This window comes from Megachile rotundata, chromosome 15 (assembly GCF_050947335.1).
Source record: "Megachile rotundata isolate GNS110a chromosome 15, iyMegRotu1, whole genome shotgun sequence".
In the NCBI taxonomy this organism is placed as follows: Eukaryota; Metazoa; Arthropoda; class Insecta; order Hymenoptera; family Megachilidae; genus Megachile; species Megachile rotundata.
The window spans coordinates 12,072,458-12,095,784 of NC_134997.1; the positions used below are offsets into that span (position 1 = coordinate 12,072,458).

The following is a 23,327-nucleotide window of genomic DNA, read 5'->3' on the forward strand; positions in this document are numbered from 1 at the left end:
CTTGACAATACTGAAAATTGCTACCAGTGTACATTCTTTCTTTTTTATGATCGTGATACATGTAAAGGTGTGTTTGTAAATGAACACGAATATAAGCACGAAAAGAGCAAGAGCATTCGCTCGTGCTCGTGTAATGTAAACGACTCTCTACTCGATCACACATAGAATCGAATCGTTTCGATTTAAATCGCGTCGAATTGAATCACTTCAAATTGAAATGCGTCAAGTCTAATTACATCGAATTGAAATTCATCGAATCGAATCTAATCTCTCGAGTCAAATTGACTCGACGAGCGAGCATTCGTTCATGCTGTATTGAGCTTACAGCAGCTGAGCAACCAAAAAATGCTCGTTTATATCGGAATTTTGTTGAAGTGGGGGAAGAATTCGCATCGCTTGCCTAGTTTAAACACACCCTAATGAGCATTCAATAATTATATTATTGCAAAAAAGAAAAATAATATGCAAGAAATGGCAAATTAAAAATAAAAAATAGTAGCTTGCTTTAATTTCTTAAAATGCACTTATCACAAGGAATAGAAGAAAATATCGCAATACGATAAAGTGGGGTGGCTAGTGGGGCCTAGACATACGCATCGCAGCTATCTGCTGCATAGTACGAGCTGTATCGTGAGGGCGCGAGGCCGCGACCCTGAGCCCGATACGCGGAATAGAACGTTTCGGTAGCAGAATAGTGTGCGGAACGAATACGTGTCAAACTCTCGCGGTCCACGGATAAGCGCAAAGTGGAGCATCGTAGTGCACGGGTATCTGCTATCGTTTACGTGTAGAAAGGTCGAGAGTTCATGATCATTCACTGCTTTGAAACGATGATTTTACGAAGCGTTTGACGACGATCTTTTCTTTACTATCACTGCCGAATGATCAAAATCTGCGAACAATTTTCGTTTCTTTCACGGTTTTCTTTCCCGAACGTATAACCTGTTTAGAATCATTGTTCGCTATAAGTCAGAAATTTCAATTTTGAATTTAAAGAGTTCAATAACTGTGCGTGCCATTGCATCGTAATACGAGAACCCGAAGATGCCGCTCTTCGGTAAAAAAGATTCGAATAAGAAGATCAAAAAGGATGGGAAAGATGATAAATCACCGTCTGTCGAGGATAAATACGTCCTCAAGGAGTTACTTGGAACGTATGTATCATGCTTTGTTACAAAAGTAACGGAATGAATTCAGTTGAGATTTTTTTAATTCTCTTCCATTATGCATTTCAAATGAAATAAGTAAAAACTTTAAACAGATGATTAAAGTTAATACTTCTGTAATTATGATTATTTACTATTATTTATTTGTATTTTTATGTTCAAGATCATGGAAATAGCATTCCCTTTTAACTACCAGATACCAGTGGAAATTATATGACTGATTTATTTTTGTTGCTTATTGGCATCAATTTAATTATTTCTATATATACAATGACTTTTGAATAGATTTGCTTACACATATTATTAGAAAGTTTAAATTAAAAGCATTAATTATATGACATATAATTTATATCTCTTAAATTGCATGTGCATTGAAACATCCTTATTTTAGTCATTTCAATTATTCTCTTATGTAAAACAGAATGTTCAATATGTTGAGTATTGTATTGCTTTGTTAGAGAAATATAAAATACAATAAAGTCAATTACATATGGTTCATCATTATGTTGAAAGTCTGGAGTCTGAAGGACATGTTGCAATAATGAATATGAAAAGATGCACAAGTCTTAGAGTATTGTTATGTATATTACAATGATATATAACTAATAACTTTTTATCTGCTTACTTAGAAATGTATCTTTAACTTTGTATATTAAATATATGTTTGATTTATTTATATTCATATTTCTTTAGTGGTGCTTTCTCTGAAGTACGTTTAGCAGAAAGTAAAGAGAAGCCTGGACAAATGTTTGCTGTGAAAATCATTGATAAGAAAGCGTTAAAGGGAAAGGAAGACTCTTTAGAAAATGAAATTAGAGTATTACGAAGGTAAAAATGTCATAATTTATGCCTGATGTAATTTCTTTTTCAATTAGATAATATTACATAGTTTTTTACATATTAACAGTTTTATGGCCTAATCATAAATATTCTAATTATAGGTTAACGCATCCAAATATTGTTCAATTATTGGAAACATTTGAAGATAAACATAAGGTTTATTTAGTTATGGAGTTGTGAGTATTTGTGTTTATATGCAAATTACCATATAATGAGCATATATTGTGAGAGCTCAATTTTATCTTTTGTATTAGGGTTACTGGTGGAGAACTGTTTGATAGAATTGTAGAAAAAGGTTCTTACACAGAGAAAGATGCATCGGGTTTAATAAGACAGGTTCTTGAAGCTGTGGATTATATGCATGATCAGGGTGTCGTGCATAGGGATTTAAAACCTGAAAACCTTTTATATTATAGTCCTGATGAAGATAGTAAGATCATGATTAGTGATTTTGGTTTATCGAAAATGGAAGATTCTGGTATTATGGCAACTGCTTGTGGTACTCCTGGATACGTTGGTACATAATTTTATTAAGTTACATATACAAATTTATCTTTTGCATATATCTCAAAGCATATACTGTTTATGCATGCAGCACCGGAGGTGTTAGCACAAAAACCATATGGGAAAGCTGTTGATGTATGGAGCATAGGAGTTATTTCTTATATTTTGTTGTGTGGATATCCACCGTTTTATGATGAAAATGATGTTAACCTGTTTGCACAAATTTTGAAAGGTAATAAAATTATTCTTGGGTACATATTTTTGGCATTTGGAAGGACTATACTATCACTTCAATTTAGGTACTACGTTTAGGATCGACAAGCACATGCAGCTGTTCATTAACTTGAAATTTTCATTTTTAAGGTACTATTCTAGTTTTTGTATGCTGCTATGTACATGCTAGTGTAGTAAGTAAATGACATTTGTGTGCGTCCGCGTTTTTTGTGACAGTCATTAATTGTTAATTCTCAGAAACTAGCATTAAAAATCTAGTCATAGTATAATCATTCTGTAATACAAACCAGAAATTCTTGAAAGGGGTTTTATAATGAATTATGTGAAATGAATTCACAGTACAAAGTGTGAAATTAACAGTACTTCTTCCAAATAAAATACTTCATATAAATGATATAATTCATAATAAAATCGTCTACTCTATAGCAAGAAGCTAACCAGACTGTTATAGGTGAATTTGAATTTGATTCACCGTACTGGGACGATATCAGCGACTCTGCGAAGGATTTCATTCACAAGTTGATGTGCGTCAACGTTGAAGAGCGTTTCACTTGCAAACAGGCCCTTGCACATCCTTGGTAAGATCATTACTACACTCGAATATCGCATACCAATTATATTACTCGAAATTACATTGTTTTTATAACAATATATATTTAATGAGAAAATTACATTGAAAATTAGACGGTATTCGTGGGTTTACAACTTTTGAGAAATCGTATTTTAAAATTGAAGCAAAAAAAGGACAAAATGGCCTTTAATAATATGATAAATATGGAATAAGTAAGTAAAAGAATTATACATATCTCGTCATCCACTAATGTAACTTATGAAATTACTCGCAGCAAATTAAAAATTCTTAATAATTTTCATAAATAAATATTTCAATGTTCTAACACAATATGTATCACTAAATTTGTCATTGTCCAAATATTATTAATAAATGATCATAGGTGTTTCATTTATTCAGACATATTGCACTTCCAACATAGTATCGTGTACCTGATTTTTTTCCAGGATTTCCGGCAACGCAGCCAGCAATAAAAATATCCACGGTACTGTATCGGAACAACTTAGAAAGAACTTCGCCAAATCAAGGTGGAAGGTTAGTACGATCCAATGATTATTGAAGGTCTGATTGTATGTGTTTGCTCGCCAGGCTCCGTAGGAAAGTCTTCCTCTTCTCTCATGGTTGCAGCAAGCCTACCACGCAGCCACGGTCATACGTCAAATGCAACGACTGGCGCTCAGCAGCGGCCAGCAGCAGCAGGGCCCAGGATCAACAGGCCCCTCCAGCGGCAACCCTACGCCATACCCCGATCAATCGCAATCCAACCCCAGTCATCAACCCAGATCAGTGGAGCCTCAGATCAATCTCAATTGAAGCAAACATGCGAGCCACCAATGCCCGTGTCAAGCTTGGTGGCTTCAAATCCTCCTCCCATTCCGATCAGTCCAAATTCACCGTTATACTTACGCAACAAACGCTTCAAGCTGTGGGGTAGCACACACACTGCTCTGTCTACACTTTTTCAAACGAACGTATCGTATCTTAGAAAGCAAAGAAAGTATAAGAAAAGCTGAGTTGCGCCGCTAAACTTTCTTCTATGAAACGTATAAAGGGTTGCCGGGTTGCAACTATACCCTTGCCGAATATTATTTAACTTGACAAGGGTTTGTATAGATTCCAGGCTAATCTGTTCTGTTGTGGTTCCCTGTGACACGGTTACCACTGATTATGTACATTACCAACTTCGTATATGTATAAACAGCCCGCACGATATAAGGCGATTTTCCGAATTTTTTCGTTTATCGCCTCCCACCTTGTTTTGCAAGCTTTATTCGAACAAAGTTATAAATAGATCTTCACTGTGTTGGTACATATTCACGATAGAATCTAATCTGTAGTCGTTAATAGAAGTTTACGACGATGCGTTAACGATATTGATTTGATCAAGTAAGATGTAACTGAATTTATTGAAATTAAACAATTTCATTGTACGAGAAAAATCTTGCTGGATCAAATCTGTTAATGTGTAAAGAAAAAAAATGTGACCAGTACAACGACAAGTTTTTATCTTTTATAAAGTTTGGTGTAACGAATAGTGGTTGTTTAGATGATTCTTTTCTTTCGATGTAAAAAATCTGACTGTATTCTGAGAAATATGTTTCAAATTCCATAAATTGCTATACTACTATTTGCCCGGTACTTTTCAAAAATAATACAATGGACATTTTGAAGTAGTGTGTTTGGAAAAGTATAAAACAAAAGACAAACAAGCTTTTATAAAAGAGATTACTCTTGATAAGGAACAAAGATCTTGCCATGATGAATTTTGTTGTGAGACTGCTGCTCTTTACGTTCACCGTTAACTAAAATTTATTTTATTTTATAAAATAACTGAATGTAACATGTTTATAGCAAGTCATGTACAGTGCACTGTATTACAAAATGTACATTGTGTATACAGATACTCCTTCTGTTACATAGTGATATTAATACATTCTAAGAACTTCAAATCAGAATTCTACTGTCTAGATCTAATCGTATGTATACATATATATTACTCAGCAGATATTTTTATCAATATGTTGCATTGAAATTTTATGAAAAAGGTACATAATTTGTACACGGTTTTCCATTTGTCTGTTTGTAAGATGCAAATATGAAAAGCCACTTTCATAACATTTTTAAAGACAGCTATATCTGTTGCTCTTGTTTCAATATTGAATTTCAAATTTGTATAGACCTATCATGTATATTCATACACATGAATGTACAAATTGTTTTTATTAATTATGTTTTTTAATATAAGGTCTAATTAAGTACTATCAATTTGATACAAAGATGTTTGTATTTAATATTTTGTTGTAAGAAATGGCAATTATATATTGTTGTGTAAGTTGCAAGCAGTGGGAATAACTAAATAATACAGCTATTTGTATTTGTATCTTATAATATGAAGAAAAATGGTTAATTATATACAGTACTTAGTATTTGAATTGTAACAAATACTTCAACGAAAAGAATTCGAAAATACTTTTAGTACTCGGTGGTATTACTTTATTTTTTTACGAACGATTGCAAACAAGTGCAATAATACTATGATCTTGTGATAACGATATTACTGTGGTCTCTTACTCAATGATAAGTCGATATAACTATCACTAATGAATGTTAATTTTAAACTGGAAATAGAATTAAAAAAACACTTAATTGGATTGTATAAATAATTTTTTCACGATAATTATTTTTAGTGTTTTGGAATGTTTTACTTAAAATATCTGGTTTTATAGTGTAGGGTAAAAAACCATTGTGTAGCGATGCGCAAAATTGTATCAACAAAATTTGATGTTTTTCGTGTCTTTTTAAACGTGCTTTTAAATAAATCTAAATTACATTCAATGGATCTAAATATAATGTGTTATGTACTCAGATAGAGAAAATTATTGCTATTTATCGAGCGGGCACTCCTTTTATTATAAACTACTATCTTTCTCTTAAACTTTAAACATGATAATCACTTTGAACTATGACGTTAGACATCCGTCCGTGTACCGGGCACTATTCGTGTAGTAAATATGTATTGAACAAAAAGAAGACCATTAAGGGATTCATAGGATGTTACCTAATAATTTTTGAAATTGATAATAATTATATTAATTATAAGATAGATATTATTGTTCTTCAAAAAATAATTTAGAACAGAAGCACATACAAAGGATGCTACGATACTTGTAACGATCATTTATTTTTATTTAAACATTGTAGTATCAAAATTTAAATTGATCAAAGGTCTTTCATTGCGCAAAATAATATACCATTCTAAAGTGCCTCGGATGATACGATGATGGGATTATATAAGTATAAATATTTGCAAAAAGTTTTGTTTCCATAAGATTCACATAATTTTAAGTGTGCAAATATTAATTTTCTATGATCAATCATTATTTAGTATCATTTCTTTTTATTCGAAAAACAAGATTTATTTTTTTCTTGTATTTATATTGTTATATTGAAAGAATTCTACTAATATTTTACTGCCAACATCGTGTCATCTAATAAGGAGCGTTCGCTAAAAAAGCATTTTTTTATGCTAAATATTTGTGCGTTGTCGATGAGCTTGTAATTTAAAAGTTCTAGACTCTGGACAAAAGTAAAAGAAGCTTAGCTTGTACTTAGAAACGAAAGAAGATGAAAAAACAAAAAAACCGTGCCACATGAATAAACATATCGGCAGGAATATTACAAATGTGATTGTAAAAATAAGCTGATTTTAAAATAGCAATGAAAAGAACTTGTTACTGCAGTTTTATTGAAGAAAACAATATAACATCAGACTGATAGAGTGTGTATGGAATGAAAGCGAAGAAAGAGTGAAAGAAAGAAAGAAAGCTAGGAAGGGAGAATGCGCTGTTGATTAAAATATTTTAATTGTTGCCTACTAAACGTACTGCTCCTATATATTTATTAATCAATTACAAGAATAACTACTTCCTATTGTAATTTCCTCATTGCACAAACCGTGCTACTGCTATGCTTGAATTTGTGCATGTGGGGATTAAATATCAAGATATCTCGTTACTAAATTATATATCATGCGGCAAATCAGTGCTACTAGACGTTAACAATGAATTTATTACATTTATGCGGAAGGTCTTAGTGATGAGATTATATTGAACTAGTTTGAAGTGCCAATGTTATTCATAATATTCATTCCTTAAAAAGAAACAAATTGAAATTGCTTATTTCTTTGAAATATGATCAATATTTTGGAAAGTAGGAACAGTTCAATTTATAAGATGCATCGCTTCACAACAATTATTTTATTTAAGTGAACTGGCTTGTAATTAAGAGAAGTATAGCAAACAGATAGCTGAGAACTTTCTAATTTAATAGGTTTTTCAATTTCATGATTATGGTGCTAAACAACAAATGTTCGATATTACTATTTCATGGAATGTTAACGAATAAAAAGATATATATAGCTGATCCAACTTTTAAATTAATCGTATCGTAGTATAGTTACTTCTTATTAAAAACTTTAAAAATTAATTTCGGTTGAACGATCATTGAAAATAATAGAGGTATTAAATCGCTTATGCATATACAGTGTAAATGAAATAATAATTGTGCTTTAATTTGATATACGTTTAATGAAATTCCCTTTCAAACGTAAAAGGAAAAAACACTGATAATGAAAATTATAACAATAATAATGATTATGATAACATTTATAAAATTACGTTTGTGCTTAAAAGTAAGCTATTCTTTTATACAAATTATTTTAAATGCATTAACAATTATATGCCTTATTTTACAATTTGTTAACTAATAATACATAACAGTTTTAGTTTTCATACAATAGACTAAACAGAAAATTTACATAATTGTTATATTTTATATCAATGATTTATCAATAAACAGCGGCTGCCTTTGTAAATATTAAATTATGGATCAATAATATACAAATCATGTTAAATAATTTATCTTTGCGTATTAAACAAAAGTTACTCTGAAAAATTACATATGACAACTTCATAAGGACAATTTAGATTACATTGTATAAAAAATAACATACAATGTTTGCAATGATATATATATATATGTGTACATATATATTTTTTTTCTACCAATCTTTAAAATTTGTCTAAATTGTAGCTTATATCATAAAATTTTATTGATATATTTATATATAAATATAAATGATTGAATTTATATTCGTAATTAAAAAATCTCTATTAAATATAAATTACAAAATTATTTTTTATTTAAAAATGTAGCAGCCATAAATGATTGACATTAATATAGACATTCAATATATTACTATGCATTATTAATAATACAGTTTAGTCGATGTTATCTGGTTTTTGAAAGTTGCATTTCATTGTTATTTCATTTTGACCATAACTTTTTCTTGTTTGATTAACTGCTTCAATAATACATGATTGTATAATTTAAAAAATACATAAAATATTATAAATAGGAAGTGTAGTCATAGGAAATATATTCACATTTTTATGTATACGCATGATTCTAGGTAATATCTCAGAACAAATTATTGGCCCCATTTTATAACTCATATATACTTCTTCTGTGATTAACGCTTATTGTTATTAAAAACATAATACATCTGAAATTGTGTAATCGTATTTGTGATTTAAATACGAATACATACCATATAATTTTAATGCACAGATTCTTTCTATCGTTTCATATAGTTTATACATTTGAAACTAAACATCGCGTTTTAATATCATACTTTGCATTAAATGATACTGTAAATGAAGCATTTTTACATTACATTACACACAATTTTAGCTTTCATAAGCATTTAATGCTTCTCGCAATCTATCTACAATCTTTTGATAGAACATAATTTGCTCTGCAAGATGATTTTTCATGGCTTGAGTTAAATGAATTTCTTTTTCTGTTTGAAAATGCGTTTCTTCAGCAAGGACAGTCCGCGCTATTATATCTGTTCGATGAGAAAGGTCTCGTAATTGTTGCGGTTCCATTTTGTGTTCACTTACTAATCTTTCGCAATCTTTTCGTTTTTGCACAGCAGTCTAGATATATCAAAAATAAAATATTAAAAAATATTTTTACAAAATTACATCAACTAGAAACTAATTACAAACTGAAGTTGTCTAGCAATTACCTTGTGTATATTTATCACATCTGGGAAACTACTGATAATCCCTCTATAAATATGGAACTTATCAGAAAGAGGTTCCCAATCGAACTTAGGTTGCTCTTCATATAATCTACCTATATCATTATAAGCATCTCCTGTTACTTTTAGGGCATAAGTTAATTTCCCCCGACTACTATCGTCGCTTTCTAATGCGTGACTTAACGCACTAAAGCTCTGACCAATTTTTTGAAATTCCCTTTTATAGAGAACTTGATGTTTTTTCGTTTGGTCAACTGCCATAGCCATAAAATTCTTAACTACCGGGTCTAACCCACTTATGAATCTACTGAAAGCATCCGTCTGAATTTCTACTTTTATAACATCCAAATTTGTTTCAGGACATTGAACAGCATTAAAATAATTTACACCTAATAGTTCATCCTTTTCGGCTTGCCTTTTTCCAGCTTTCCATTTTTTCTCATCTGTACAAGTTATAAAATGTTCCCAGACGCGACTACGTGCTAGTATAGGATGCCTACAAACATAATCAACAAACTCTTGGAGTTGCGTACGTCGATGTTCAATAAATTGTTCTTCATATCTCCCTGATATTTGCTTATCTGGCAAAGGTGGAATAGGAATAAAGCAATATTTCTCTTCCAAACGTTCGTGTAACCAATCAAAATGTTTGTATCTTCTTGAAACTTGAATATTGTTAAACTGCAATAGAAAATTAATATTAATTTTACCTTCTATTAATATAAGCATAAAATAGGCAAACTAAGCAGTTCATAAATACCGTAGGTGTAAGTTGATAAACTGTGAAACTTTTAAGACCCTTTAGTTTGGATTCCTTTTTGGGAGACGTTACTGCACAATTATAAGATTCCCCTCTTGGAACCCATCTACAATGTCCTCCATCAATTTCCTCAATAAATATTTTTTCACTTTCAGGAACATTTGGTACCCTCATTCCTAATAAAAAGCTATCTTCACCAGACTTTATTAACGTAGAAAATTTATTATTTTTCTTTGGTATATTAGGTATAGGCCTTTCAGGTATCACGGAATGAATAATTTGTGAAGAAACTGTATCTCCATAATCAATACTATGTTGCTGAGATAGTTGTATCATGTGCGATTGTTGCTGTTGTTGTGGAGGAACATACGCCTGTGTCTGACCAACTTCAGAATCGTCATCCCAATCATCGTCCCAATAATCTCCAGAACTCTGTTGAGATGTTGTCATAGTATCTAGTGTTTATAAAAATATGAATGCCAGAATTATTTGAATCATTACAATTAATTAAAATTTATGTTTCTGTACATAATGAAGTACTCAATATACTTGAAGCTGTTGTTGCAGATTCATAAATCTGAACGTATGCTGCTGGAAATAACCCAGATTTTCCACTCTGATTAAAACCTTCACACCATCCATCACCCACATTATCTCTCATGACAGTTAATACTTCTCCTGCTGTAATAGACAACTCTGATGTTCCAGCCTCTCCTGTAAAGTCATACAGCGCTATTACCTGAAAAAAAATCAAACGTTAAATTACAAGAAATTTAATTGAAACATTGCAGAAGTATCAATAACTGCAACATAAAAGAATGAGTCATAACGTAAAGCTTAACGATAGTTAACAATGATACAACGATAGCATTTGTTTTTTCAGTTGTCTGCATACCTGGTGACCCTCCATTGTTATTATTCACTATAATAGTAATTTGAAATTTTGACTATTGGTAAGGCAGATTTTCGTTTCTACTTCAACTTGTTTGATTGCACCCGGTCACATACCTATACCGATTCGCCTTACCGAATGACTGACATTTACGTATTTGCTCTTTAACATGTGTGCGATTCTCTGCCACATAAATGTAAAATTCAAACTAATAATGGCTGCGAAACATAACACGCTTTCATGATTTCAGGAAAGTACATTTCCTATATGATAAGTATTTTAATATAAGAATTAAAATAGATGTGGTTCATACTTATAATACTATATTAAAATAACAACACTTTATAAAGAGAATTTAAAGACATTTTTATTAGTTTAAGGTTATACGGGAAGGACAGGGCACTTGAAGTTATGATCCGCACCTGAATTTTGAATCCGCCTCCATAAATTAACTTGTATTACTCGTTTAACGTTTATTCGAGAGTGTATGTACAATATTAACGAAATTAGCAATATCGCTTACATAATTTAAAAAGATACATATTGCAGTAAACGAAAATAAATTATTTTAAGTTATACATTAATTGTTACATACCTTGCAAAAAACAAATGATTTTTTCTTTTGAAAAATTATATTTTTATTACAATAAAAAAAATTACGGGTAAAATACAAATACAAAACATTTGATAAGATTTGGATTTTAATATTATTTTTCAGTTTTTAATATTACAAATATTAAAATTGAAATAAAATTATTTTAATGAGATGATTTTAATTCTTTTGCATTTTGGAGACTTTGTGTGATATATAGTTTTGCTAAACTTTGAGCACAGAATTGTGAAATATGTTCACTGTATGTATTAATTTGTCCAGCTACAATCATTGGATTCAACCTAGATGGAACTGGTAATGGCCTTATAAGTTTATTAATATCATCATCAGGTAGTGGAGGCTCATCCTTTGCAGCTCTGGCAGCATTTTCTTGAGCTCTCTTAGTTAGAAGTCTGTTCTTTTCTTGTTGTTGACGAACCACTAGCTGTTGATACCTATTAAACTTCATTGCTTCCTGATTCAATTCATCTACACGGTCCATCAAACAACGTAACTGATTTTCTAATACTGTAGCTGTTCCAAGGTCCAAATATTTGGTGCCTTCTTCCTCAGGAATCATTTCCTCAAGTTCAGACATCATTATATTAGTTAAATTACTATTTTTTATTACAACTGGAATCTCAATAAATAAAGTTTCATAACCAATCTTCAAAGTACGTAATGTTTCTGGTGTGAATTCACCTTCCTTGTACATCTGTATAGCTTGTGGGGTAAGTCTATAAGCTTTCAATGTAAGAAAACCTCTAGCTGATTTAGCTGTATCATATATCAGTACTACTGATTCTTCAATAGAAGTTTGATAATGATATTGTGATTCTAATAATGATACATTTAAGAAATTTCCAACATCTGCACTTTGATACCATCCAACATGGAAATGATCAACGTTAACCCTGCAAAAATATTGAAATATAATTATTTACATTGTTAAATTTAAAAGTAATTAGTATTTACCATCTAAGACGACGCATCATAGCAAGTTGATATTCTTCCTCATCCATGATTTCATCATTTTTAGGGAAAGGAAAACAGTTTGTAATTTCCAGACGGTTTTGAACGACTAAACCAAGAAGAGCACCTTGAGCAACATCCATATTACTCATAGATTCTTCATGACAATGTTTCACCATTTTCATAACTACTAGTCCATCGCATTGGACATAATCTATACGCGGTTCCGCTTCGGGAATTCTTCTTGTTTGAGTCCTTGAATTCATTTTTAATTAAAAGTCGATATTGATTTAAAACAACTTATTAACATATGCTCTTAGGCTCTTGTCACTCTGGCCTAGGTTAGAAAGAACCTCTTATACACAAGAAAGCATAGAATAGCCAAAGATATACAGATATGTTGAAGGGCTAAGTCTACCTTTATGACTCTATTGAAGTTTGCTGCGCTTCACGAACTGGGTATAATCTTCTATTCAAAAAATAGTGATCAAAATGCTTTAGATTTAAATATTGTTTCAATAGAAACTTTAGAAATAATTATTTTATAAATAAAATTTTGTATTGAAGCCCTAATAAATAAATAAAACACGATTTATTGTATTTTCATAGTAAGTACAATGCACAGTGATATACTCTTATTTTATGACATGTTTACAGCGCGTGAATGTGAAATGATCTATTTACGCTTTTCAAAAGAGCTTTATTGGGTATGTACATAATCCGTTAAAAAGTTAAATATTCCCCAAAAATGAATAATATAGAGGGAAAAATAAAAAGATGGATAGAATTAATTCAAAAAGAACAATTAAAAAGTGTAACAGAAGATATTCAGGTTAGTAATATGTTTGATATTAAATATGTATTTGTATTTATTCTACTTCAGTTTTAAAATCCATGGATGTTGCACTTATATATTAACTTTAGTAATTGTATTTAAATTTTTCAGGCTGTTGTTTGTACAAGTTTAAGTGAAAAAATAAACAAACATATTTTCAAACTTTTATTATATTTGTCACATACTGCAGACAAGTGTGATAAAGAAAATAAAGTTATAGGAAGAGAGCTTTATGAATTGACTTGTCTATTGTGTTCAATTTTAATTGAAGTACCAGATAGTAATAAGTATGTCTCTAGTTTGTTCCATATAATTAGGTGTTTACTGACTATGTATATGTTTAAAGAAGCATCTGATATATGTTTGTATTTAAAAGTGGAATGTTATTCCCATGATAGTATGAATGATGTATTGATAAAAATAGCTCATTTATGGTATAACTCTGTTAACAATACATTTTGTGCTCTACAAAAAAGTCCAACAGTCTCTAAACATTATTATGATTTAAAAAACATTATAAGGTATGAACTGGAAATGATACAAATAGCGCACAAAAATTTCACAAAATATTTGCTTATGAAGATAAGTTCATATTTGGATAAAATTTTAGCTATAAAAAGGGAGCCAAATGCATACTTTGTTGATTTTTATACATTTATAATTGAATATATGAATCAGATAGAACTGGTTTTAGATATGAATGAAAAATATATTATATGTCGTCATGTGTTTCATATAATAAGCAGAATTATATGTGAGAATATTAATGAAAAATGCTTAAAGTCTGTAACAAAACTTCTCAATACTATAAACAATAATTTTAAAACATTGTTAATGGAAGATGAAGAATGTCATCAATGTTTTCTACTATTTGAATCTATGTGCCTTATACTCCTCAGACCAGTTGAATATTTAAAAGAATGTACTGCTAAAAATGTTCAAGATTTCAGTGATAATTATATGACAATTGTTAAAAAATATGGATACCAAAGATCTATTAAATGGACCACATTTAGCATTGTTCAGATATTAGAAACACTTTTTATGTACTGGGAAAAATGTATAAAAACAGAGAAAAAGATGTTTCTTAAAAATGATATATTAGTGCAAATGATGAATCTGATTGCTTGCATAAGTGTATGTTTTACTGAACAAATATCAGAGAAGTGCAAGAGCTGTCAAAGTGAAAATTGCCTGATCAAGAGAGACATATATAATGCAGTAGTAATTAAAATACGATGCATTAATGTAATCAGCAAACTCTCAGCAAGCGATTTATCAAAAGATATCTGCATGTTTGTTCAAAGATTTTTAGAAGAGAATGTAGCAGCTATTTATGAAATGATGAAGAATAACTGTAAATGTTGGTCACAATTATGGAGCACATGTAGTGCTTTAATTTATAATTTAGGCATAATGTTTGACTGTTTTTATGAAGAAAGTGTATCATTATTTTCATTACTATGTTCTTCTATCATACGGTTTGAAGGCATACATTCAAAATCTCACTATATTAATCTTCAGAATCCTATATGCTTTACATTGCACAGATTAAGTTCTGTGCATTATAATCACGGCATGTATAGAGAAGCGATGACATCGACAGCATTAAATGCTTTATTGAGTTATGATGATCCAGATTCAAAAGCATTTCGTATGTGGGCAAATATAAAACATAAATCTATAACTTCCAAAGAAATAGTAGAAATGACTATAATAACTTGTTTAAAGAATGATAAAACGAAAATGGAAGAACTAGGATTATCCATTGAATTATCAAAATATGATCTTGTTGAAATATGTTTAAGAGAAGTAGGAGGTTTACAAGAAGCGAAAATTAATCTTTCATGTGCCATATATCAAGTTCTTAATGAAATGGAAGTATTAAAAGCAACTCCAATTCAGTATGCCCGTGCTGTGCAAATGTTAGCATATCATTTATTACATTTTGATCATAATGAGGATATTTCAGAATGTCTTGAACAAGTTATTTCAAGATTGAAACAAATTAAATCAAATACTTATGTTTTGAGTTTACTAGCTAATTTAGAATTTTATATTTTTATAACTCAATTGAACACTATGAACAAACAAACTCAAATAGAAATGGAAAATACAAAATTTGCATTATATGCTCCAAAAATGTCAGAAATTGGAGAAAACGAATCTCGGGATGTAGTACCAGTTTATACAAAGATAAATATTAGAGAGGATTCTAAACTCTTGTTGTATTTGCAAAAACCATTAAAAAAATGGAACAAATGTTTTCAGAAAAATATTGTAAGTTTAATGACTTGTTACTGATATAGTTTTCAATGCCTGTATGAGTAAATTATGTACTATATAATATTCTTTTATTAATAGAAAGAAATTGCAAGTAATTACGAATCAATGATAACACTGAAGACATTGATAATAGCTGGCGAATATGCCCGTTTACATCGATATCAAGAATGTGAAATAAACTTATGGAATCTTGCGTATGCATTAGCTTCTGAGCTAAAAAATAATTATGCAATTATTTATGGTATGAATACTGAAATATTATTACTTAAAATTTCTAGATAATCATTAAAGTAAAAACTAATTTTTATTGTTAGTTGTTGGGCGTAGTATATCAGTAAGGCACATTAATCAGGAATGGATTTCTATTGGTAAGAAACTTGCAAATGAATTGAAAGATTCCCAGGATGAAGATATAATTTATGCAGTAGCTATTTTTTGGATAAGTTTATCAGACTTTTACTTTGAATGTAACATGGTAAGTTTTTAATACGTATATTATTTTAATTTTTATGGAAATTTTATATAAATATGTTTTATTGTAGTATACTGAAGCCAGAACATTACTTAATGAATCTAGAAAACTTCCAGGAATTTCCTTCTTCCGTAACATAGCTGTATATTTGTACATTTTAGATAGAATTTTGTACAATTGTTATTTATACCAACAAAGTATTAAACATGAAGAATACACACGATATATTGTTGAAACTTTATATACTCTGGTCAATTTGAATGAGGAACTTTCTACAAAAAAATGTAATTTGCAACATACATATTGATGTAACTAAAATTTTTTAAATTTGATACCATGAAATATCTTTTACAGGGAGACATCAAGACAAACATTTATTCGGCTTTGACATATTATTATCTTCAACTATTAATTTATCTCTACGAATGAACAGTTTGCTGTCTTTTCGAGAGATCGGTGCACATTTAGTTCGACGATTGAAAACAGCACAAACTTTGGGCGCAATAGCTAGAGTTGCAGAAATATTAAAAGCACTTTGCTACATTGATTTATCACGTTCACAGTTAAGTGACTGCGAAGTTAAACTTCAAGGATTAGAACATATGTTAAATATTGAAACATTCAAAGTATCAATGAATACTAAATCTACGAAGATGGTGTCAGAAAATGTTTTGTTAACACCAGTTCAAGTGATAGATCCTATTAGAGACATTCCTCAAAATGATGCTTCGCCAATTCTTAGGAACAAAGTATTCGACTTACCTGAATTTATGCGCCATAAAGGGTGTGATTGTTACATTTGTAAAAACATATCCTATCAGTATTTAGTTTTTTCAAGCACGCACATTCGAGCTCAGTTGTATGCGTTACAAAAGAATACTACAGCATCATTACAACACTTTCACGGTGCGTTTAAAATAAAAGAGAATTTAATGAAGCTAGAGAAACGCACTTCAAAAAATGAAAACCAATACATCTCCTGGCAGGAACGCTTTTATAGCGTGGATTATGTACTTCTGCTAATCAATTTTACTTATTTTTTGAAAAATTATTTACACTCGAAACAAGAAAAAATATTAAATATTATCTCGATAGCGATTCAAATATGTGATATGTACAAACTGATAGGACATCCAATTTATATGACTGTTAAAGAACTATTGATTGATCATCGTTTCCTGCAATCAGTCAACAGCTCTGTCTCTTCAAGTAAGTATTGACAGTAGAAAGAAGAAATGATAATAATTATTTTTGTGAACTGTAAGTTCTATAATCTGCATTTTATTTATTACAGCATTCACTGTTCCTGATTTGGCTGATATTGATATAAGTGCATTTGTACACAAATCAACAAAGGAAGAGAATATTTGTGTCACGCCAATTAATAGTAATATTCGAATTAAAAAACCTATTACTCTTCAACGTAATCGAACTCCTCCACTTTTAAAATTAACTAAAGTCAGCATGAACTTTAGCGACGATGAAGATAATAATTCTTCACCACCGCCAACTGAATTAAGAAGAACAAGATCACGCAGTAAATTGATAAGAAGAAAAATTTTAGATGAGGAATATTTAGACCCTGCTGAGAATGCAAAAGAACCACAAAGTAATTTATCGTTAAAAGAACATAAGATCAATAACGTTTCTATACGAGATATCGTTATAAAAGTTACATCAGTAATACCAGATATTTCAGAATATTTACATAAAACAGTGAACGAGATGGATGAACCAGTAACAGAGAAAAGTATACAAAAATTAATTGACGTAATAGAAAATTATAAAATGAACATCATTTCACAAAGATGTACTAGAAGAGTGCGACATTCGAAGCAGTTAACTTCGAGCGATTATAATAAAATTAATCAAGCAATTGCGCTGTTTAAAGATTTAGCTATTAATGACAAACAAGATAATGTTAATTTGTCAAATAAGAATAATGTAACATCAGCATCTATTTCGTGCCAAAAGCAGTGCAGAATCACAGAAGAAAGCAGCACAGAAAAGTTCGGCCAATCTAATAAAATAGATAAAATAGATAATTTAAAAAAAGCACCAGTGAATGAAATTACGAGATTAAAAATTATAAGGAATTCAACAAAAAATAATATTAAAAATATGGAGATGCATACTATGAGAACCAGAAAGTCTAAAGAGACATGATAATATTATAACAAACATTGCTCACATTGTATATTAAAGATTTAAAAATTGTAGTATTTATATTTTACAAACTACCAGAATTAATTTATAATAAAAATAATGAAAGTTATTAAAAAGGCACTTTATTATTTTAATTGTAATACGAATATGTCATTAAACCTTAATAATACTGACAATATAAAATAAAAAAATAGTTTTACAGAAAAAACAAGGTAATTTTGTATTAAAAATCCAAGATCTCAAATTTTAGAAAATATTTATTAAAATATTTCACATATGTACACATCTAGTAAAAAATAGTAAGATTTAAAATCACTTAATGATATTACAAACGAAAATTTATATTTTTATTCTACCCATTTTCAGTTTTCTTTTTTTATAGCTATAACACAGTATAAATACATCTATATCCGTTCCAATTAAATAATTTACAAAATTCATTAAATGTTTTCGAAACAAAGTTTTCTCGAATCTTTTAAATTCCTAAATATCACACAATTTTTATCATTATCTAGTATGGCCGACAATAAATAAATTTTCACTTTTCCATCTCAAAGAAAAAAAAATTATTTCACAGTATGGAAAATAAGAACTATTAAGATTACATTGAAAAATGGCGTTTGTAAGCTGCAGAATTAACAGTTATTATGTGAAATTGTCTCAATTATATTTAATATGCGAGATGAATATTCAAAAATAAAACATAAGAAGAAAATAATACTTAAAACATTTGGCAAAAAGATAAATGAACTTATCAAATTTCTTACACATAAATTAATTCATGATCTATCGTATACAGATTTGAAATCAAAAGTATAAAATAAAATTTATATTGTAAATCAATACAATACTTTAAAACATTGACGTCACTAAACATGAAAGTGAAGATGCAGACAAAGATTTATATTACAAATATTATTTGTGTTGCTGCAAATATAAAGTACAATAAGTACATGTTTATTATTTTGTGGAATATGTTTCATAGAAACACAGATAATATTTATAACTTACACTGTACATATACACATAATGTTTGATTTTTTATATAAATTAATAATTTGCTATTTAATTTTGTCCCTTTCATCGGCTCAAAAAGTAAAATTCAAACAAATATACATAGAACAATACTACATGTTTATATTTTACGAGTTTGTTATACATTTGCAAATTCTTTTTGTTCGTATAAATAAAGAAAATACCTTCTTTGTATTAAACAATAATGAAAATAGAAAAGATAAGTTAAAACCAAAGCTCTTATCACTCTTAACATTCATAACAACAAAATTGTAATGTGCAGCATTAAAGCAAGATTCTAACAAATGATCATTGAAACAAATTGTAACATAATGATATGAACACGAAAATACAAAAAAGTGAGATTGTAAAATATAGGTATTACTTGATTATGTGATGAAAAAAAGCAAATATAATTTTAACCGACAAATGTTTTATGTGTATACAGATTCAAATATCAACTGCAGCATGGTAAGAAAATGCATTTTTACTTTTGTTCTTCTATTTCGCCATACAAAAATGGTACAAAACTACAGTAATTAACAATCACAGTCTATAAGTGGGTATAATTTAACTCAGAATTTAAAGGACATTCATCTTTATTCTGTTTGAGACTAAAACTCTTTCCTGCTTCTTCTTGATTTTTAGCTAATTCCATCAATGCTAAAGCACCTAACCACTTTTGACTATCTTCTGGAAGCGGTAACTTCATAGTGTTATTTTCTTGCTTAACAACAACCACTTTTAAACCGGATACAGAATCCATTGATGGTAATTTTGACGAGCTCTCTTTATTATTGTTGTTATTATTATTGTTATTGTTGTTATTATTATTAAAACTACCAGCTAACATCAGAACAGTTGGTCTTGTTACATTTTCGGTATGAGAATTTATAAATGTAGATTGTTTAGTTAATTCATTTTGAGCAAAGTCAATGATTTTTACATTAGTTTGATTTAGCAAAGGCTTAGATGTATCTTTTACTGAATTATTATTCCAATACCCATGACTTGGGTACTCAGTAGAATCAAATTTAGATGAGTGATTAATTCTATTTTTCATCCTGTATGCATGATTTGAAAAATCATTTGTATTATGCTGGGAAGCATCCCAGATATTATGAGATAATGTATTCGATGTCTCGAATGTATACTTTTGATCTTCATTCGTCGATGTTTCTAAACATTCGCTATCAGGAGGTGTATCCCAAGATAGCTGTGTAGACGAATAAGAAGAATCTAATTCTGGCTTTGCGAGTTCGATTACTTTACATTCATTTAAACACGACGTAGCTAATAAAACAGACGAATTATCGGTAGGTGGGCTCCACTGTATTTGATTACTATTAATTTTAAATGAAGTGGTTGTAGGTACATTAGTAGTTTTATTGTCCCAATTTAAAGGTTTAGCTAACTGCTGTTCTAAGCAAGCTTCGCGTAGCCACCTTTTCTTTGGTTGAAGTCTGTCCAGTGGTCTTCTCAGAGGAGTACTTGCCAATTTTGTTGATACTTCCTCATCTTCAGACGTTTGTAATGCAGTACATGTTTCCACTGGATCTTCATCCTGACTCTCTTCTTGGCTGTCTTGACTCTCTCCACAATACAACCGCTGATTGGTTGGTTTACAGTCTAAATTTTCTTGTTCTCCTGCCGCATCCATCATTAGACCTTTTCTCGATTTAACTCTTTTGTGATTCTCAGAACTACTTTTCCATGTTTTCTTCTTGCGTTCATTTTTCCCTGTTGGTGTCCTGTCTTCTCGTTCTCTTAACATTTTATAACGCTCTAACCACCTAGTAACATCGTGAGGTAACTCAGTATTTTCTGATACTGGTTTCAATACAAAGTCATCAGAACGTGTGAGAGTAGCATATGGATGATCTGGACAATGTCTGTTTGCATGTGTAAATCTCATTTCACAGCCAGGTTCAGTGCATAGAAAAGGTTTCTCTCCTGTATGCAATCTTTGATGAGTCTTTAATTGTCCTGATTGTGTGAAAGCTTTTGTGCATCCAGGATAATCACATGGGTATGGTCGTTCTCCTAAAATAATAATTAGTATATTAACAACAAATTCAATTTTTAACTGAAATCATTTTAATAACTATGAATTTATTGGAACATTGTATATTCATTTTTAGTGATTAGAAACAAAGTAACTTTAAAGATACAATGGCATTTTATATTAGATGAAATAAATATATTGTATATTGCATTTTATTATCTTATATATGTAATACAATGATAAGTATTAAGTTACAATATAAATAATCTATAAGATTACATTACATAAATATTTGGAGGCATACTATAAACAAAAGTATTAATTTTAACAAATTTGTAAAGTAGCAATAAATTTAATTTTTATGTGGCATGAAAAAACATAGAAGAGTCAATTATTGAATATGAAAATGTAAATTTTATAAAAAGTGGACAATATTTGTATAGTAAACCAGAAAAATATAGACCATAGACAATCAATATATATTGTTAATATTCCAGTTATTAAATCTCAAAATTAAAAAATTGCAGAATAAAATTTCTAAAATCAATTATTTAAATAAATAATCTTCATTTATTATAAATTACGATAAATAATACCATGAGTAAGTATATATAAAAGGTTTTGCGTCGTTCTTCTACAAACGTAATAACATATTACGCAAAAAAAACAATTTATTCCATTAAATAAATATTATTTGAATAACAATTCATTCAATGCAACAAGAAATTTAACGTCTACGTTTAATGATATAAGTTCTTTTTATTCACACAAAGGCATTGCCACAAAACAAGCCATTTAATTATTTAAAGCACGCATGATGGCGATTGGCGGGACGATGTGACTGCACGGAATAGAGCCGTTAAAATCATACGGCTCTACAAACTACAAATAAAACGTGCGTCAACTTTTCTCACAGAAACTTCTATTAAATTAATATGTTCATTACGTAGAAAGCATCAAATGTTGAAGTATCAACTTAAATAAAGCGTACCTGTATGAGTACGTAAGTGTGCTTGAAGGCTTTTTTCTCGAGGAAAGACACGACTGCAAAAAGTACATTTTATACTGCTTGGGGAAGTGCTTCCTTGCATCATAAGATTCGAAAGAGCATCTGCTCTTGGCCGTCCACGACGATGACTCTCAGAACCTCCAGAACGTGAACGAGATCCAGCTCGCGTGGCCACGCTATGATCCCTGTACTCTGGCGAGGAGCACGAACTTCCCGGGCTAAGATTTACGTTTCTCGTTTCTTCGCCCCAATTCCACGGGTAAAGCATACTATCGCACATTGGTGGACTACATGGCAACGACTCCGTCAAAGGACGCAATTCACGTTTTGGTGTATGCAATTCCATTTCACGTTTTTCACTTCACTTTGTACCTTGCCGGCAAGCTTAAAAACCGACGTTGGGTACTTACTAGCTCCGTCTGCCGCGTGCAACTAGTGAACCGCCAAAACGAGTGTACCCGGTACAATGTATATGTATGTGTATGAATATATGACGCGTTCAAACAATCTTCACGTAAAGTTATTTAAAATTGGTCTAGGTGAAAATAAACAATTATAAGATGAATTTTTATTTGTTGAAATGCGTGAAAAATAGAGTTGTTTGTCTTACGTCTCGTACCGTTAGCATCGTTTTACCGACTGTTTTTACACGCGGCTTGGGCTCGTGCGCGCGCATCCTTTTCTTTGTATTAACATAACCAATCAGAGATGTGCGAGGAGGGAAACGCGTAATTTGATTATTTTATAAAAAATAATGCAAGTAATAAAATGTAGAAATAAACTTATAGTATAATTCAAATAAATAATTATAATAGAAATCCTGTATTATAAATACGAATAAAAGCAAAGGTATACTCTGTTCCACTAGAGAATGGGGTAATTAGACTCGTTTTTTCTGCGCAT

General features: G+C 30.1%; 5 protein-coding genes across 7 annotated transcripts; 2 read left to right on the forward strand and 3 right to left on the reverse strand.

The window, feature by feature from the left end:
• Nucleotides 1-239: 239 nt before the first annotated feature.
• CaMKI (Calcium/calmodulin-dependent protein kinase I) lies at nucleotides 240-6,165 on the forward strand. Of its 3 annotated transcripts, none has more exons than XM_012285987.2 (8): nucleotides 247-1,154; nucleotides 1,860-1,994; nucleotides 2,108-2,182; nucleotides 2,261-2,523; nucleotides 2,602-2,742; nucleotides 3,196-3,322; nucleotides 3,762-3,799; nucleotides 3,904-6,165. In XM_012285987.2, exons 1-8 carry the CDS (start codon nucleotides 1,045-1,047, stop codon nucleotides 4,326-4,328), a joined length of 1,314 nt encoding a protein of 437 aa, XP_012141377.1. In that variant the 5' UTR covers nucleotides 247-1,044; the 3' UTR covers nucleotides 4,329-6,165. The 3 variants fall into 3 exon arrangements, with proteins under 3 accessions (XP_076396800.1, XP_012141377.1, XP_003703673.1); XM_003703625.3 differs by having other exon boundaries at nucleotides 264-1,154; nucleotides 3,762-3,849; nucleotides 3,943-4,277; XM_076540685.1 differs by lacking the exons at nucleotides 3,762-3,799; nucleotides 3,904-6,165 and adding an exon at nucleotides 2,810-2,873 and having other exon boundaries at nucleotides 240-1,154.
• A 2,328-nt stretch (nucleotides 6,166-8,493) lies between these two features.
• Nucleotides 8,494-11,263, reverse strand: SH3PX1 (sorting nexin 33-like protein SH3PX1). The gene is made up of 5 exons (XM_003703624.3): nucleotides 11,077-11,263; nucleotides 10,731-10,920; nucleotides 10,182-10,636; nucleotides 9,407-10,102; nucleotides 8,494-9,314 (listed from the first exon to the last, which is right to left on the reverse strand). The coding sequence occupies exons 1-5, from the start codon at nucleotides 11,089-11,091 to the stop codon at nucleotides 9,063-9,065; spliced, it is 1,608 nt and encodes a 535-aa protein (XP_003703672.1). The 5' UTR covers nucleotides 11,092-11,263; the 3' UTR covers nucleotides 8,494-9,062.
• Nucleotides 11,264-11,756: 493 nt separating this feature from the next.
• eIF3h (eukaryotic translation initiation factor 3 subunit h) lies at nucleotides 11,757-13,049 on the reverse strand. The gene is made up of 2 exons (XM_003703473.3): nucleotides 12,641-13,049; nucleotides 11,757-12,579 (listed from the first exon to the last, which is right to left on the reverse strand). The coding sequence occupies exons 1-2, from the start codon at nucleotides 12,901-12,903 to the stop codon at nucleotides 11,832-11,834; spliced, it is 1,011 nt and encodes a 336-aa protein (XP_003703521.1). The 5' UTR covers nucleotides 12,904-13,049; the 3' UTR covers nucleotides 11,757-11,831.
• A 244-nt stretch (nucleotides 13,050-13,293) lies between these two features.
• LOC100876946 (uncharacterized) lies at nucleotides 13,294-18,530 on the forward strand. Its single transcript, XM_012285986.2, has 7 exons — nucleotides 13,294-13,469; nucleotides 13,584-15,752; nucleotides 15,837-15,999; nucleotides 16,073-16,233; nucleotides 16,301-16,514; nucleotides 16,585-17,439; nucleotides 17,525-18,530. Exons 1-7 carry the CDS (start codon nucleotides 13,386-13,388, stop codon nucleotides 18,394-18,396), a joined length of 4,518 nt encoding a protein of 1,505 aa, XP_012141376.2. The 5' UTR covers nucleotides 13,294-13,385; the 3' UTR covers nucleotides 18,397-18,530.
• A 105-nt stretch (nucleotides 18,531-18,635) lies between these two features.
• LOC100878522 (uncharacterized) lies at nucleotides 18,636-23,097 on the reverse strand. The gene is made up of 2 exons (XM_003703472.3): nucleotides 22,407-23,097; nucleotides 18,636-21,453 (listed from the first exon to the last, which is right to left on the reverse strand). The coding sequence occupies exons 1-2, from the start codon at nucleotides 22,768-22,770 to the stop codon at nucleotides 19,964-19,966; spliced, it is 1,854 nt and encodes a 617-aa protein (XP_003703520.1). The 5' UTR covers nucleotides 22,771-23,097; the 3' UTR covers nucleotides 18,636-19,963.
• Nucleotides 23,098-23,327: the final 230 nt, after the last annotated feature.

Bases quoted from the DNA above. Each gene is read 5' to 3' on its own strand.
- CaMKI (XM_012285987.2), top strand. From the start codon at position 1,045: ATGCCGCTCTTCGGTAAAAAAGATTCGAATAAGAAGATCAAAAAGGAT. The intron at 3,323-3,761 runs GTAAGATCATTA...ATTTTTTTCCAG, and splicing joins CAGGCCCTTGCACATCCTTG to GATTTCCGGCAACGCAGCCA. The intron at 3,800-3,903 runs GTACTGTATCGG...TTTGCTCGCCAG, and splicing joins CAGCAATAAAAATATCCACG to GCTCCGTAGGAAAGTCTTCC.
- SH3PX1 (XM_003703624.3), bottom strand. The intron at 10,103-10,181 runs GTATTTATGAAC...TTTCTATTGCAG, and splicing joins TTTATCAACTTACACCTACG to TTTAACAATATTCAAGTTTC. The intron at 9,315-9,406 runs GTAATTGCTAGA...TGATATATCTAG, and splicing joins ATGTGATAAATATACACAAG to ACTGCTGTGCAAAAACGAAA.
- eIF3h (XM_003703473.3), bottom strand. From the start codon at position 12,903: ATGAATTCAAGGACTCAAACAAGAAGAATTCCCGAAGCGGAACCGCGT. The intron at 12,580-12,640 runs GTAAATACTAAT...ATATTTTTGCAG, and splicing joins ATGATGCGTCGTCTTAGATG to GGTTAACGTTGATCATTTCC.
- LOC100876946 (XM_012285986.2), top strand. From the start codon at position 13,386: ATGAATAATATAGAGGGAAAAATAAAAAGATGGATAGAATTAATTCAA. The intron at 16,000-16,072 runs GTATGAATACTG...TTTTATTGTTAG, and splicing joins TAATTATGCAATTATTTATG to TTGTTGGGCGTAGTATATCA. The intron at 16,515-16,584 runs GTAATTTGCAAC...TATCTTTTACAG, and splicing joins GGAACTTTCTACAAAAAAAT to GGAGACATCAAGACAAACAT.
- LOC100878522 (XM_003703472.3), bottom strand. From the start codon at position 22,770: ATGGAATTGCATACACCAAAACGTGAATTGCGTCCTTTGACGGAGTCG. The intron at 21,454-22,406 runs GTACGCTTTATT...TTATTATTTTAG, and splicing joins ACACTTACGTACTCATACAG to GAGAACGACCATACCCATGT.